Genomic DNA, 14,994 nt, shown 5'->3' on the forward strand with positions numbered 1-14,994 from the left:
TCGCTCCCCCGGTGGTCCCTACATGGTTGTTCTCCTCCCCTTGTTGTAGCTCTTTCCCTATCAATCACCCAAACCCCTCCTTGTTGTTCCCGAAGGTTCTGTGTCCATCATCTGAAACCTCCCAATTTTCCCTTATATGGTCCCCATCAATCCCCCGAGACCCCACCCCTTTGGTTACCTCCCCCTTTGGAAATCCCCTAAACCTCGACGCCCCATTGGGGCATGTGATCCCTTTCCTTCCTCCCCTTGAGGCTACTGGTCCAAGGAAATGTCTGTCCTCGCCCATATCCCTCTCTTGGAGATTTCTGTTGGTCCCCAGTTGAGCCATCCCCATTCTAACACCTCCCTTTATGAGAGGTTCCCTGGAGCTGCTCCAGGCTTGTCCCCTGTGGGTTGCCCCCAACAAACTTGGATTAGCCCCTGTGGCGAGCCTCCTGGCTACTTTTTATCCTCACCCTCGCCAGGACTGCTGACAGCTCCTGTGCCTGGAGCTTCAGCTCCCCTGGGCAGAGCTGAACTCCTGAGGAGCAGCTTTAAAGCCAGGAGCCTCCAGCTGCTTCCCACTCCTGTCGCATGGCCCGGGCAGTGGGCAGTGGTGGTCCTTGTGACAGGAAATGAAAAGGAAAAGGGGCACAGTCCCCACGCTGCTCACAAGCCACCATGGGCAGCGTCGTCGTCGCTGTCGCGGTGACCTCACGTGGGACAGAGCTTTGTGAGCGGTGGGTGGGAAGCAGAGGGGTGACCCAGAGAGGAGTTTTCACTCCTGGATGCGCAGTTGCAGCTTCCCAACGTTTTTAAGGGCTGGCCCAGGGGTCTCCACGGGGGTCAAGGCATCCTAAAGCCACCTCCCCCAGCGCCGAGCAGACGGAAGGAGCAGCAGCTTGTAGATACAAAAATGCTGCTAGCGAGGATTTTCTTGTTGTTTTCTAAGTCCGTGAGAGACTTTTCTCTCTCACAGAAGAGGTAGCAGGGAATGTAAACAACCCAGACACCTGCAACCTTGAAAATTCTTGTTTATGGTATAGTAGAAAAATATTTTGACAATGGATGTTTTAGGATTTTAGCCAGTCACCCCCAAGGGGTGGCTGGCCCTTTGTCCAATTAGGCTATGAAGAAAAAAGTCTATAAAAGAGTTTGTAAAATAATTAAATAAATCAATCTTGCTGCACAACTCCTGCCTGCTGGATCTTCTCCTCCTCCTCCTCCCTATGGCTGCGGGACACGGTGCTATACCGTAGGAACCAGGCCTGCGGTAATAGCAGCTCATCCTCTCCTCTCTTCCCTTCCCCAAATCCCTTTTCTCCGGCTCAGGGGAGAAGTTCTTCGACATCGACAGCGGCCGGAACGCGCCCCTGCACTCCCCCCCCACCGAGCACTACACCATCGTCTTCAACACCTTCGTGATGATGCAGCTCTTCAACGAGATCAACGCCCGCAAGATCCACGGCGAGAGGAACGTCTTCGAGGCCATCTACCGCAACCCCATCTTCTGCACCGTGGTGCTGGGCACCTTCGCCGCCCAGGTGATGCCACGGGGCTGGGAGGGGGCCCTGTCACAGGCAGGGTCTGTTCTGTCCCCTCGGTCTTCAGCAGCAGCTTCATGGTGGCACAAGAAGCACCCAAGGGTGGGTTGGGTGGAGCTCAGAGCAGCCTGAGCTGGTGGAAGGTGTCCCTGCCCATGGATTGGGGTGGGCTTTAAACCCCTGCTAGCCCGAAACATCCTGGGATTCCATGATTTGGGGTCTAGAGTGTGTTGGGAGGTGCCTCTGGTATTTCAGAAAGTTCCCTGCCTGGGTGGGAGATCCTTGCTCCTTTCTGGTGTCCCACAAAATTCCCAGTTTCCTTGTGAGGTCCTTGCACCTCTCTGGTGTCCTGTAAAGTTCCCTGCCTGGATTTGAGGTGTCTGCTCCTCTTGTAATCCCAGGAAAGGGTGACAGGTGTGGCCCAAGGGGACCTTTCCATGCCCTCGGAGCTGCCCAGGGTGTGACTGTTCTCTCCCGTGCCGCAGATCATCATTGTGGAGTTTGGTGGGAAGCCCTTCAGCTGCTCGGGGCTCACCCTGAGCCAGTGGTTCTGGTGTATTTTCATCGGAGTGGGAGAGCTCCTGTGGGGCCAGGTAAGGACCAATCCCAAAATCCTGCCCCGTCTTTCCCTCCCCGCCCTTGTTGTCCCCGGTTTTTCTGGAAGGGGGTGACGCCCCACCCCACACCAGCACCGAGGAGAGGAGGTCGCTCATCCCCTCCTCATTCCCCCCCTGCTGCACAGGGCCACCCCCAGCACGGACAGTGACATTCCCACTGGTGTCCCCGCCAGGTCCTGGCAGCTCCCCTGAGCTGGTGGCGCTGCCAGGACCTCGGGCTAAGTCTCTGCTGTGTCCCCGCTGTCCCCAGCTGATCTGCACCGTCCCAACGAGCCACCTGAAGTTCCTGAAGGAAGCCGGGCACGGCATCACCAAGGAGGAGATCCCCGAGGAGGAGCTGCCCGAGGACGTGGACGAGATCGACCACGCGGAGATGGAGCTGCGGCGGGGGCAGATCCTGTGGTTCCGGGGGCTCAACAGGATCCAGACCCAGGTACTGGGGGGCAGCAGGGCCGGGGGGGCTCTGCCTTCTCTGTCTCCTCCCCTCTCTCCCTCTCCAGGGGCTCTGTCTGCAGAGAGGTGACGCTGCTGCTCGGAGGATGCCATTGCCTCCCAGGCCAGGCTCCCACCGCCTGTGCCTTGTCCTGGGCAGGGAACCGGCATAAAACCTGGATTTTGGGACAGCTGAGGGCGGGGGGAAGCTGTTCTGCTGCAGACATGGTGTCCTGCTGGTCAGCAGGAGGCTGCACGTGCCACTGATGGTCACCTCGGCAGCATAGGAGGCTGTGAGGGATCCACGGAGCCCCCCAGACTCTGCCGTGCTCTCGGTGGCTGTTGGGATGCTGTTCCCGGTGGGAATGTGCCCAGCAGGGCTCTGCCAGCACGAGGCCCTCCCTGGTCTCGCTCCTTGTGCCACCCCTCTGTGCCAGCTGCCCGTGCCCCACGGTGCAGAAGGGGATGAGATTCTCTCTCTCGATCTTTTTACGTCAGTTGGTTTTTCCTGACCTTTTTTCCATGACTTTTTCCCTTGTTTCCCACCCTCAAAGGGTGGGGTTTTGCCCCAGACCGCTGAGCAGACCCCTCACTTTCCCTCAAGGCCTGGGCAGAGCTGCCCATGGAGGGAAGTCCTGGTGCCCCCGGGCACACAGAGCTGCTGGGTCACCTTTGTTCCTCCTCCTTTCTGTCCCTGTGACAAACAAACAGCCCGGGGACAGGGGCTGGGGCAGAGTTAACTCTCCTCCTCCTCCTCCTCCTCCTCTGTGAGCTGTCACCTCGGCAGTGCCACCTCGATGGCTTCAAGGCAAAGCTCAGCCTCAATTCCCAGCTCGTTGTGAGCACCGAGGGGCAGCCGGGCTTTCTGTGGGGGTAACCAGTGCTTCACTCACGTGAAAAACGTGCTGGGAGCTTCCAGGACTTTCTGGAAGTGGTCCAGATGTGCTGGAAATCCGGAAGGTCCGAAGGGCTGCAGTGCCAGAGGTGCCCCTGGGGCCGAGCCTGGAGCTGCCCAGCTGTTTCCCTGTGGTGGAGCTGGGATGAGCTCTCACCACGTGAGAAGTGCTCCTGGGTGCTGGCACGTCCTGGAGCCTCTTTAGGGTCCAGCCTGAGCATCCAGGGGGGCTCCTGTCCCCACTCAGGGTGTCTGAAGAGGGCACAGGGCTCTTCCCCCTGAGGCCACGGGAGAAGAGGGACACCAGAGTGTGGGGCAGGAGCGAAGCCGTGTGTGAAACACTCCCCAGCACGGGCCAGAGCTGGGGCTGCAGTCCAAAGGGTGCCACAGGGCTGGGAACGATCCACAAAGTGCCCAGGAAGCCACGGTGGCACCCGGATGCTGCTGCTGAATTCCTCAAGCCTTGGGACACATCCACAGGGCAACCACAGCCCCACCACCAGGGTGCTGCATCCCTGCCTGTCCCCACCAGCCCTGAGGCCTGGGAGAGGGGCTGGGACATCTCCTGCTGCCACGGGAGCTGCAGGGAGCCCACGGTGTGTCCCCAAAGCGGCCCCACTGGGCTGAGGCACCGGGAGCCCTTTCCCAGCGCAGTTTCCCGGAGCCACCGGCTGCCCGCTCGCACCTCTGCCCTCTCTCTGCATCTCTGGCTCTCTGCTCCTCCTGCAGGTTTTCGGGATAACCCCAGGTGTTTCCTCTGCCACTGCCTCCCACCACAGCCTTTTTCCCGGTGGTGGGGCTCAACCCTGCTGCCCTCGCTCCCGTGGGAAGGGCAGAGCCGGACGCTCTCTCTGCTCCCATCCAACACCGCCAGCAGAACCCCGCGTGGGTTTCGGGGAGCGTGGGGTGGGGGGGGACTCTCTCCTCCTTCCTCCTCCTCTTCCTCGCCTCTCCATCCTCCTCCTTCCTTGCTGTCTGTGTGTCTGCCCGGCCTCCCTGCTCCCTGTCCCCATCCCTGTCCCCGTCCCCCTGGCCGGGCGTCGCTATCTCACTCTCTGGTTCTTTGCAGATGGACGTAGTTTACACATTCCAGACCGGCGCCTCCTCTTTGCAGGGAGCCCTCAGGAGACAGCCTTCCATCGTGAGCCAGCACCACGATGTAAAAAATGTTTCTAGCCCAACCCATGTAGCTCTTTCCTCCGTCAATTCCACTCCCACCACTTCTGCTGTTGCTGCTGCTGCTGCATCTCCTCCTGCGGGCAGTGAGTGATGGTCTATTACAATGCATGACTTCTAATAACCACAGAGAGCACCTGCACCCACCTAACCCCGCCTGCTCTCTCTCCCTCTCAGCCTTGACTCGCACACTCACTCCCAAACCTGAAGGATGGGGCGGGAAACCGTTAAAAACCCCCAAGTTTTTTATGCTGCTAACAAAGTTACGAACCTTTCTGGTCCTTTTTCCCCCCCCATTCCTTGTTGCTTCCTCCAGTTTTACCTCTTCTCCTCCTTTGCAGGGCTGGTGTTTGAGTCCACCCTCCTGAGGCGGGGGTGGGGTGGGGCAAAAATTGGCAGTTCTTGCTCCAAAAACCCCGAGTTCACGAGCATTGCTGGGAGAAGGGCAAGGCTGAGCCCAAATCCTGCTGGTTCTTTCTGCTGCCCGGCCCTGGGATACCCCAGGGATGGGCAGAGACGTTGCTTTGAGATCTCTTCTGGAGGCAGAGTGGCCGCTGGGACTGTCCCTAGGGCTGGCTGAGCCACGGGGAGGAGGGACAAGGACGATTTGCTCCTGCCCTGCCCGTGGTGGCTCAGCTGGTGACACCTTGGGGCTGCTGTCCCCCTCTCTGTCCCCACCTGGGGACTTGCATGGCCTGGGGGCAGAGCTGAGCCATCCCTGTGCTGCCCTGGGGCTCCGTGGGGACATCCCTGGGGCTCCGTGGGGACATCCCCGGGGCTCTGCTGGTGCCCAGGGCAGTCAGAGGATCCTCGGTGCCCACCTCGCTCTGCACACGCCGGATCTCGGTGTGTGTGCAGACACTGCTCTGCATGGAAACAGGCATGGAAACCACATTCCTGCTGGATCCCAGTGGGAATGCTGGATCCTGGGTTTCCAGATCCCAAAGAAGCCCTCTCTGTGTTCATCACGGGCTGCTCTGCACACACCGGATCCCAGGGCGTGCAGACACTGCTCTGCATGGAAATGGGCATGGAAGTGGGCATGGAAAACAATTCCTGCTGGATATCAGTGGGAATGCTGGGTCCTGGATCCAGCACTGGCTTTCCAGACCCTAAAAAAGCCCCCTGGGGTGCAGAGCCCCTCTCTGTGTCCATCATGGGCTGGGCTGCTCTGCACACGCTGGATCCCAGGGCGTGCAGACACAGCTGTGCATGGAAATGGGCATGGAAAACAATTTCTGCTGGATATCAGAGGGAATGCTGGGTCCTGGATCCAGCACTGGCTTTCCAGACCCTAAAAAAGCCCCCTGGGGTGCAGAGCCCCTCTCTGTGTCCATCATGGGCTGGGCTGCTCTGCACACGCTGGATCCCAGGGCGTGCAGACACAGCTGTGCATGGAAATGGGCATGGAAAACAATTTCTGCTGGATATCAGAGGGAATGCTGGGTCCTGGATCCAGCACTGGCTTTCCAGACCCTAAAAAAGCCCCCTGGGGTGCAGAGGCCCTCTCTGTGTCCATCATGGGCTGCTCTGCACACGCTGGATCCCAGGGCGTGCAGACACAGCTGTGCATGGAAATGGGCACGGAAATGGGCATGGAAACCCCATTCCCGCTGGATATCAACGGGAATGCTGGATGCTGGGTTTCCAGACCCCCCCAAAAAAAGGCTCTGTCTGGTGTAAAACCCCTGAGTGTGTTCGTTGTCAGCTCGTGAGCACGTGGACGCGGATTCTCTCTGCAGGCTGGGAGCAGGGGATGTGTCTCTGCTGGGTAATTGGCTTTTTTATTGCACAGTCACTTATCCCCGTTCTCCTCTGATTAGAGAAATACCCTCGGTGACTTTCTGGAGAGCTTTCAGGCTCCGCTGTTTATGCACTGTGGGGGAGGAGAGAGAATTTGGGATAATTTTGTTTTCTCTCTGTTTCGCTGACTCTGGGGCTGGGAGCTGATTGTGTTTAACCCCAGCGATGCTGGAGCAGCGCAGCTGCCTCCTGCTCCCATCTGGGCCGCCTCCAGGATTTTCTGATGGAATGCAATCTGCTTAGAGGGGCTCAGGGCAGAGGACTGGGGGGGGGATGAGACCAAAATGCAGCTTCTTTGCAGTCTGTGGATCGATGTTTTCCCCATTTTGCAGCGAGGGAATAGAAAACTTCACCAGGAGCTAAGCCAGGTCTCCAAATCTTCCCGCTGTTTTTTCTGCCTGGACTTTCCTTGTTTCCCTCTGTTGCTTCCCTCTCTCCCGAAGCTCCTCTTTCCTCCACGCAGATCCATGGTGTCCCTCTCCCGTGGAGGAGTTTTTCCAGGGTTGGACTTGCTGTGTCCCTCCTGGAATTGGTGCAGAGGTCTCGGGAATGACCTCCAGGAGAAGTCTTTGCAGAGCCCAGCTGCTCCCGCTGGGAATTCCACCCTGGATCGAGGGAGCTGGGCAGAGCCAGGGCCAGGGGATGTGATTCCCATGGGGCTTGCCCAGCACGTGGAGGTGCTGCAGGCAGGGATGGTGTGAAACGGGAATGAATTCCAAGCCTGGAGGTTACATGTGGAAGGTTCCAGGTGGAGAGGAGGCGGCAGCCCGGCCGTGGGCGGGAGGGAGGGGCGGCTCCAGCCTGGAATTCAGCTTTGCTGGGGCTGCCTGGCTCATTGAGAACACATTTCCTCACTGTTGCCTTCCTTTGATAAGGGAACAGCTGAATTCATCTCGCAGCAGTCGCTGCCGGGGATGGAGAAAGGAGGAAAATCGGAGGGAAGCTTCAGCAGGAGCTCCTTGTGGGAGCTGAGGGGGCTGAGAGGGGCTGGGCAGGAGACTGAGCACAACTGGAATTGCCACAGGGAGCCTTCCCTGCTGCTCCCAGCGCTGCTGGACAAATCCCCAGTGGTCTGGAGGTGATTCCTTGGGAGGGGAGATCTCCTGGTCCCACACGAGCTCTGCTCTGCAGAGCCGAGGCTTCTGTGGAGCTGCTCCTAAATCTGAGCTTGGAGATGCCACCACCTCGTGGCTCTGGCAGGCACTGGGCTCTCCTTGGCCACCACCTCGTGGCTCTGGCAGGCACTGGGCTCTCCTTGGCCACCACCTCGTGGCTCTGGCAGGCACTGGGCTCTCCTTGGCTTGGTTGGATTCGTTATCTTTGATTCAGTTGATCTTTAGGGGTCAGGACCTGCTGTTCTCAAGTCGTTGCTGATGTGACTGATGATCAGTAGGAGGTGGCCTCGGTGGTGTCCCTTGTCCTGTGCATTCACCTGAATTTAGCCAAGGTTATTAGTGCACAAATCCAGCTCTGATTTGCTTCCCAGCTCCATCAAATTCCCATTTTTCCAGGCCAGTGGTGCTCCAGCACTGGGGGTACCCAGCCCAGGCCCATCCCCTCGGTGTCTGTGCCCCAGCTCAGGTGTGTGCCCTGCTCCCTGTACAGGAGCTCCTGGGGCTCCTTCCAGCTGGGATGAGCCAGGAAATGCTTCCTGATCCTGAGCCAGGTGCAAAATGCGCTCAGAAGGGCATCCCTGGTGAGAGGGGGCAGGGAGAACTTCCAGGGTTCCAGGCACGAGACAGCTCCTGGAGGAATTCCCTACTCTGGTTTTGTGGGATCAGAGATGCTCAGGAGGATTTTGGCTGTGCTGGGTGGTGAATTCCCACCTGGATGGGTGCCACAGCCAGGGACAGTTTAAATAAAGGGACAGTTTAAATAAAGGGACAGTTTAACCCAGCCCATGTCACCAGGATTTGGGGTGAGGTCTCTGCTCCCCCACCACACCTGCGGCCCACAGAGGTGGCAGAACACACTCAGCTCCTCCCATTTCCCTCATCACCAAGGGGATTTCTGGATTATTCCCCCTCCAGCCCGGCTCTCTCCACTCCCTCAGCCGGGAGGATTCCCACAGGGATGCTGCTCCCTCCCCCCTTTTGTGGGATCTGTGGATCTCCTCCCTTTTGTGGCCCAGTTTCAGCCACAGGGACACCACGGGGGCAGGCAGGGGATGGTTCCTCGGGGCTGGGGAGCAGCAGAGGCAGCTGAGGAGGAGCAAAGCTCCTTCCACGGGGCAGGAGACCGAGCACAATGACTGGAATTGCCACAGGGAGCCTTCCCTGCTGCTCCCAGCAATGCTGGACAAATCCCCAGTGCTCTGGAGGTGATTCCTTGGGAGAGGAGATCTGGTCCCACACGAGCTCTGCTCCACAGAGCTGAGGCTTCTGTTGCTTCCCTAAAACCCAGCAGAGCTGGGATGGGACACTCGTCACCCACCTGATCCAAAAACGGTCACTTGGCTGCACGGGAGAGCTGGAGGGGTTTGAGGCTGGAATTCCAGAGGATCTGGAGGGAGCAGGGAATCCACTGCCAGCCACCATCCAGCCAGGTTCCCACACCTCTCCCTTCCAGTGCTGTGCAGGGGCAGGGCCATTCCCTGGTGCTCCAAAGCAGGCTCTGGATCTCCTGCTTGAGCCTGGCTTTTGTGGTGGAGCTGCTTCATGGGATTCCCAGGATTGTGTGTGTGGCTGGAATCCCTTTAGAATATCCAACAGCATCCCCACCTTTGGAAACCACTGGGTCTCCTCCAGGTGCAGGGAAGGATCCAGAGCTCCAGCAGTGTGGGGAAACCCACACAGACCTGGACATTGACCCGGATCCCGTTTCCTCCTCACGGCACCCACCTGCAGCTCGTGCTTCCCGCGGGCTGGAAAAATCTGGAGACACCTTTGGGAATCCCCATTCCTTTCCAGAGGTGTAGGAACAACCCTGCCCCAACCCCACCCACGGCTCCCACGGTAGAGTTTGCCTGGAAGTGCCCTCGCTGTTTGCCTAACCCACCTCTTTTTGGAGCCGTAGTTGCCCCCACCTCGTTGTCCTCGTGTCCGTCCACCCCGAGGCGCGTGCGCACACGCACACAGATTTAACGACCGACTAATTAACGCATTTTGGCTTCCATCCATCCAGAGGGGTGATGTTGGGGTGGTGGTTTTGAGTCGTCCCGTGTCTTTTCTTGCAGCTTCTGAGCCGGTGGGTTCCCAGCACCCCCCGTAGTGCCTGACTCTGATCCCAGTCCACCGTAGATGTCTCATTTTTGACCGAGCTGTCTGTTCAGTGGTGATTTCGTTGCTGTGGTCGTGCTGTTTGGTTTTGTTTTTTTTTTTTTTTGTCATTGTTGTTCGATGGTTGTCTTCCATCATTTATTTTCACTTCCTCCCCCGAGCTCCACCCTCTGGCCACCCGACTGACCCCTGTTTTTTTCCTCCCCCCACTCGCCACGCCGCCCAGATCAAAGTGGTGAATGCGTTCCGTAGCTCCCTCTACGAAGGCCTCGAGAAACCCGAATCCAGAAGCTCCATCCATAACTTCATGACTCACCCGGAGTTCATCCTGGAGGAAGACGAGCCTCGGACACCATTCCTTGACGGCGCCGAAGACGACCCCGAGCCTGACGGACTCCAAAAGCGAGGTGGGGGCAGCCCGGCGGGGTCGACAGCGTTGAACAGAAACAACAACGCAGTGGACAGCGAGCTCAGCTTCCCAGAGCCTGGGAGCCCCTTCCACAGCCTGGAGACATCTGTTTGACCTTTGAACTTGGAATTCCCCCTCCTCCTCCTCCTCCTCCTCCTCATCCGCCTCGGCGCTCTGTGATCCCGGCACCAGTAACTGATCACAGCTGCGGTCACTCCGTGTCAAACTGCTCAAGCCTGTATCATCATCTGGGGTTGGTTTTTTTTGTTTTGGGGGGGGTGGGAAGGGGGTTTTATTTGATTTTTCTTTCCTTTTTTTGGTTTCTGTTTCGTTCTTTTTTTTGTTTTTTACCGTGATTTAGCAGTGGGAACCAGAGTACCACCGCCACGCTGTGGGTGTTGGGAGAGAGGCTAAGCCAAAAAAAAAAAATACCCAACCAAACAATTGTGCATCTCCATCCCTGGTTTTCCGTGGTACTCGCCCAGGGGGAAGCAGCCAGGTTCTTTCCTCTCCAAGAGTTGGGCTCCAGGCACGGAGGGAGGTTTTCACTTTGGAAAAATGCATGTTCCGAGGAAATTCAAGTTGTTGTAGTCTTACACACCCTCAGCCCGGGGGTGCACTTGTGACTTGATTTTAATTTTTTCTTTTTTTTTTGGTGGGTTTTTCTTCCACTTGTGGTTTTTAGGGGTTTTTTCTTCTAATGTTGGAGGTTTTGCTCTTTGCTTGTGGGATTTGTCCTCCCCCCCCCACCCAGGAACTTCTCAGTGGGGAGGGGCAGTCACCACTCCAGTGTGAAAATTAAGGAATAAACTAAAAAATCCCAGCCAGAGGAAGGTGTTTACTCCAAGGTTGAGAGATCCAGGGATGTCCACCAGTCTTCCACCTTTGGAAAATGGTACCTGGGCGTTTTCCAGCTCCTCCTCTGTGTGTGCCCCACACGTTTTTCTCTCTCTGTTTCCAAACTGGTAGGTGAGAAATGAAGCTGGCTTAGTTCTAACCTTGCTGGAGGGGAGAGATTCTGATTTTCCTGCAAAGGGGGAGGTGAAACTGCCAGGGAAAAGGTGGAGAGAAACCCCCCCAGTTGTGAGGGATGCAGCTTCTTCCTGGGGAATTTTAGGAGAGGCCTCTCTGCTGCTCTTGGTCAGGAGGGAAACTCTTGGTGAGAGGTTTTTTGCAGCTCTCACAGCTCCTGGCCCTCAGAGCAGAGGGATTTTTGCTCTTTTTCTGTGCTGTTGGGGTCAGTAACCCTCCAGCCTCGCCGTGCTGGCTCCAGGGAAGCGCTGAGGGATCCGGGAGGAGGCTCCAGCTGTGCCCACCAGTGCTCCAAAAGCTGTGGGAGGCTGAACGGAGACTCCTGAGAGCACAGTGGGTCCTGAATGCTGGCAGGGATCAATCTGGTGGTCTCACAATCCAGTGGAAGGGAGGGAAGCTCCGTGGCCTACGGATGATCCTCGATTTTCCTGGAGGCAGCAGGTTTGGCTTGGATGGCTGCAGGTCCTCCGGAGAAGGTGCTGCTGGAGGCTCGGCCTCACTTCGCTGCTTTTTTCTTTTTTTGGAGGTCATCTCTTCCCCTGGAGCCCTGCCTCACCTCCACCACTTGGAATAATTCAGTGAGAGTCCCTTTCCTTGCAGCTGGCTCTGGATTGTCCCTCTGGCGATCCCTGGAGCGGGAGGCAGGACGTGCCGAGCTTGGGCCAAGCCCCTTCCCCACAAGCTCCTGCTGCTGCTCCCCTGCTTGTGACCCTTCCTCCTCTCCTCCATCCCCTTTGGGAGCAGAGGGAATTGGCTGGAAGCCGCTCTCCGAGGTAATTCCCACCCCTGGGAGCGCAGAGGTTTTCCAGGAGAGGCCAGGGCTGGCTGGGTTCTCCCCCCCGCTTCCCTTCAGGAACGCACAGAGGAATCTCCCGTGCCTTGTCCGAGCACTGCCTGCAGCACCTCCTGCCACGCCAGGGCCCAGATCTTTGCTGAGATTTAAGTGTTCCTTAAACCACACCACAAACTCAAGTGTCCTCAGTTCGCCCCCGGCCCGGCCCCGCCTCGTCCTTTCCGTGGGGTGGGAGGAGGAGGGAAGGTCTTTATCCCAAAAATCCCCGCTCCCCGGAATGTCCCGAGTCTCCCACCCTGGTGCTGGCGAGCTGGGCTTTGTTCACTGCCAACAGCAAGAAGAAATTGCCACCACTGCCCATCCCCAGTGCAAATTCAGTGTCCACCCCATGCCCGGCTCCTTCTTTCCTCCCTCCCTCCCTCCCCTAAAAAAATAACCCAGGGGGGTGAGGGGGGTCTTGGGTTAAACACCAGGGAAGACCCAAACAAGGGGTGGTTGTGGGGTTTTGGTTCTGTGTTAAAGATGACATTGCTTAAAAAAACAACAAAAAAAAATCACTTTTTCTATTTTAAATACTTGCAAAAAAACCAAAAAAAAAAAGAAGAAGATACGGTGTTCTTACAAGCTTACATAAATATTTATTAAATACATTTTTTGGGGGGATGCACCAATTTTATTTTGGTTTTTTTTTTCCTTTTGATATTTTTTTAATACCTCAGACCTGTTGAAAAAAAAAAAGAAATAAAAAAAAAAAGAAAAGAAAGACTCAAACCACCACCACCACCAACTTCAAGCCAACTTTGGGGGCTCTCAAAGTCACTCCCACAAATCTGTGACTGGCAGGGTTTGCCACAAGGGTCTGGTCGTTCCTTTAGTTTGCTCTATTTTTGTCGTTCTAGTTGCCATATTAGGAGGGGGGGGTTGGGGAGGGAGAAATAAATGCTCTATAAATATTATGCAAAAAAAAAAAAAAGGAAAAAAAAAAAGAAAAAGAAAAAAAATCTAGTTTTCTTTAGCTCAGAAACGGATATTTTTACGTCAGCCATATGTATTTTGTTTAAAGAAAAAAAAAGAAAATAAAGAGATCTCGGGTCCCGCGTCTGCGTGAGGGCAGTTGCAAGGGACACTTTAATTAATTCCGTGGATTAATTAATTCAGCCATCGGATGCCAGTCAGCTTCCTTTTCTCTGAGCAGCCATCTTTCTACTAGACGTGAGTTGGATGACACAAATGGGGTTTTTTTATATAAATATCTATAAATTATGTTGGTGTATGGCTGGTTGCTTCAAGTATAAATGTTTCTAGCGCAGATTTCCTGTAAAGTTATTTTGGGGTTTTTTTTTGGGGGGGGGGGTTAAATTTCAGTGATATCCTAGCAGCAGCTGACTCTTGGCTTAAGTTATTGAGGACATTACACACACAAAAAAAAGAGATTTGGGGGAGATCGGTGCTCCAAAAATCAAACAAAAAAAAGGCATGGTCGGCGGCACGGACTTTTGGGGACTCTCTGCAACATGCCTTGACTAGGGGGAGATATAAATATATATATAAATATATATTATTAATAATAATTCCTGGGGTTTTTCGCTTTGTTTGAACTGCCACGAGCGTGCACGGAGCAGGGGAGGGACAGCGCCAAGCAAAGTCACCCCCCCCTCATCCTCCTCCTCCTCCTCCTCCTCCTCGTTGTGATCCGTGTTCAACTTGCCTTGGAATGCTTTGTTATTAAAACACTCTGAACATCCTTCTGCATCCAGTTCTTGATGCCAGCAGGGCCCCTTGGTGGTGGATTTTCCGTGGATTTTCCGTGTTGGTACCAAAGACACCCCACCGCGGCCTGTGCGCCGTTTGCCAGCCGGGCAGCTCGAGGCGTTTTCGCTTTCTCCTGCTGAGGTTTTTATGATTTGCACACAGAGAGAGAGAGAGAGAGAGAGAGAGAGGGGCTTGGGGAGGGGGATTTAACTCGATCGTTTCGTTTTTTGCCGAAAGGTTTTCCGTGCAATAAGCTTCCGAGGGAGATTTTCCAAACGATCTCAAGAAGGAAACAAACTAAGCCACGTTTTAGCATGGGCGCCCTTTGCGGGTTTTCCTCCCTCCCCCCCCGTCCCCAATCTCAGCCCCTCTCTGAGGGTGACCTGAGGGGATGGCTGTTAAAAAAACCCCATCCCAAATCCAGCCAGGGCATCTCCGAGGTGTCCCTGTCACCCTCCGTGACTGTAGGGACCCCCCCAAATCCCTGCAGGGGACACCTGGGCCTGCATCGCTTCTGCTCTGTCCCCAACCCCTCGTGGAGCTCAGAGCCCCCAAAACGCCCTCCTGCACCCCCAGCTTTCTCTTGGAGACACAGAGGTGTGGAGGAACCTTTTTCCTGCTCCTTTTCCATCCAAACTGGGGGGTTTTGGCACCTCTTTCTCGCCAGCACCCCCCTCTCACCCTGACTCTGCTCTCCCCCGCTCCCCAAAAGCCCAATTTTCATCCAGCAAAGCCCATGGCTAAAACTGCCTTTAGTTTATTTCCTCCCCTTCAATAAATATATATATATATACAGTCTGAACTCAACATTTATGTGTGTGTATATATATTTATCCAACGCTCTCACAAAACAAAAAGAACTTTCTTTTGAAGAGGGCACGCAGAGCCGAGTTTTTTTTTGGTTTTTTTTTCCCAGTAACTCAGTATAATAAGCACTGGTATTTTTGTATAAAAAAATGGGAGAGAAAGCGGAAATAAAAAAAAAACAACAAAAAACCAAAATACAAAACAAAAGACTGAATATTATGTGGTATGCATGACATTAAAAAACAAAACAATGGTGGTTTCAAAGCAATATGTACCCTGGTGTGTTTGCCATATCCTAGAGTCCAGCTTCAAGTGCACCTGATCTGTATTGCATTTTGATATTAATCTCTATGTACCATGTTTTGCATGTAATTTATATGGATCTTGGGAGAAAAAAAAGAAAAAAGAATCTGAATGAATTGTCCGTTGGCTTCTTCCGAGAAAACAGGCTCCGAGCAGAGAGAATACTCCAAAGTGGAAGCAGCAGAGTGGTTGAGGGGTGGGAAAAGGGGGTGCAGCAGAAAAACAAAAACGAAG

The 14,994-nt window shown here is 55.2% G+C and overlaps 1 protein-coding gene across 7 annotated transcripts in view; it reads left to right on the forward strand.

The window, feature by feature from the left end:
- Positions 1 to 14,872, forward strand: part of ATP2B4 (ATPase plasma membrane Ca2+ transporting 4) — a 61,061-nt gene extending 46,189 nt beyond the window's left edge. For 5 of the 7 annotated variants that reach the window (XM_068996013.1, XM_068996017.1, XM_068996016.1 and 2 more), the window contains exons 18-21: positions 1,312 to 1,523; positions 2,009 to 2,116; positions 2,391 to 2,573; positions 9,891 to 14,872. In XM_068996013.1, coding sequence (XP_068852114.1) covers positions 1,312 to 1,523; positions 2,009 to 2,116; positions 2,391 to 2,573; positions 9,891 to 10,187 — 800 coding nt within the window. In that variant the 3' untranslated portion in view covers positions 10,188 to 14,872. Of the gene's footprint in view, positions 1 to 1,311; positions 1,524 to 2,008; positions 2,117 to 2,390; positions 2,574 to 4,536; positions 4,730 to 9,890 lie in introns of all 7 variants that reach the window. The other 2 variants (XM_068996019.1, XM_068996018.1) reach the window with 2 other exon arrangements.
- Positions 14,873 to 14,994: the final 122 nt, after the last annotated feature.

The sequence above is a fragment of the Aphelocoma coerulescens genome, chromosome 26, assembly GCF_041296385.1.
Source record: "Aphelocoma coerulescens isolate FSJ_1873_10779 chromosome 26, UR_Acoe_1.0, whole genome shotgun sequence".
Lineage (NCBI taxonomy): Eukaryota > Metazoa > Chordata > Aves > Passeriformes > Corvidae > Aphelocoma > Aphelocoma coerulescens.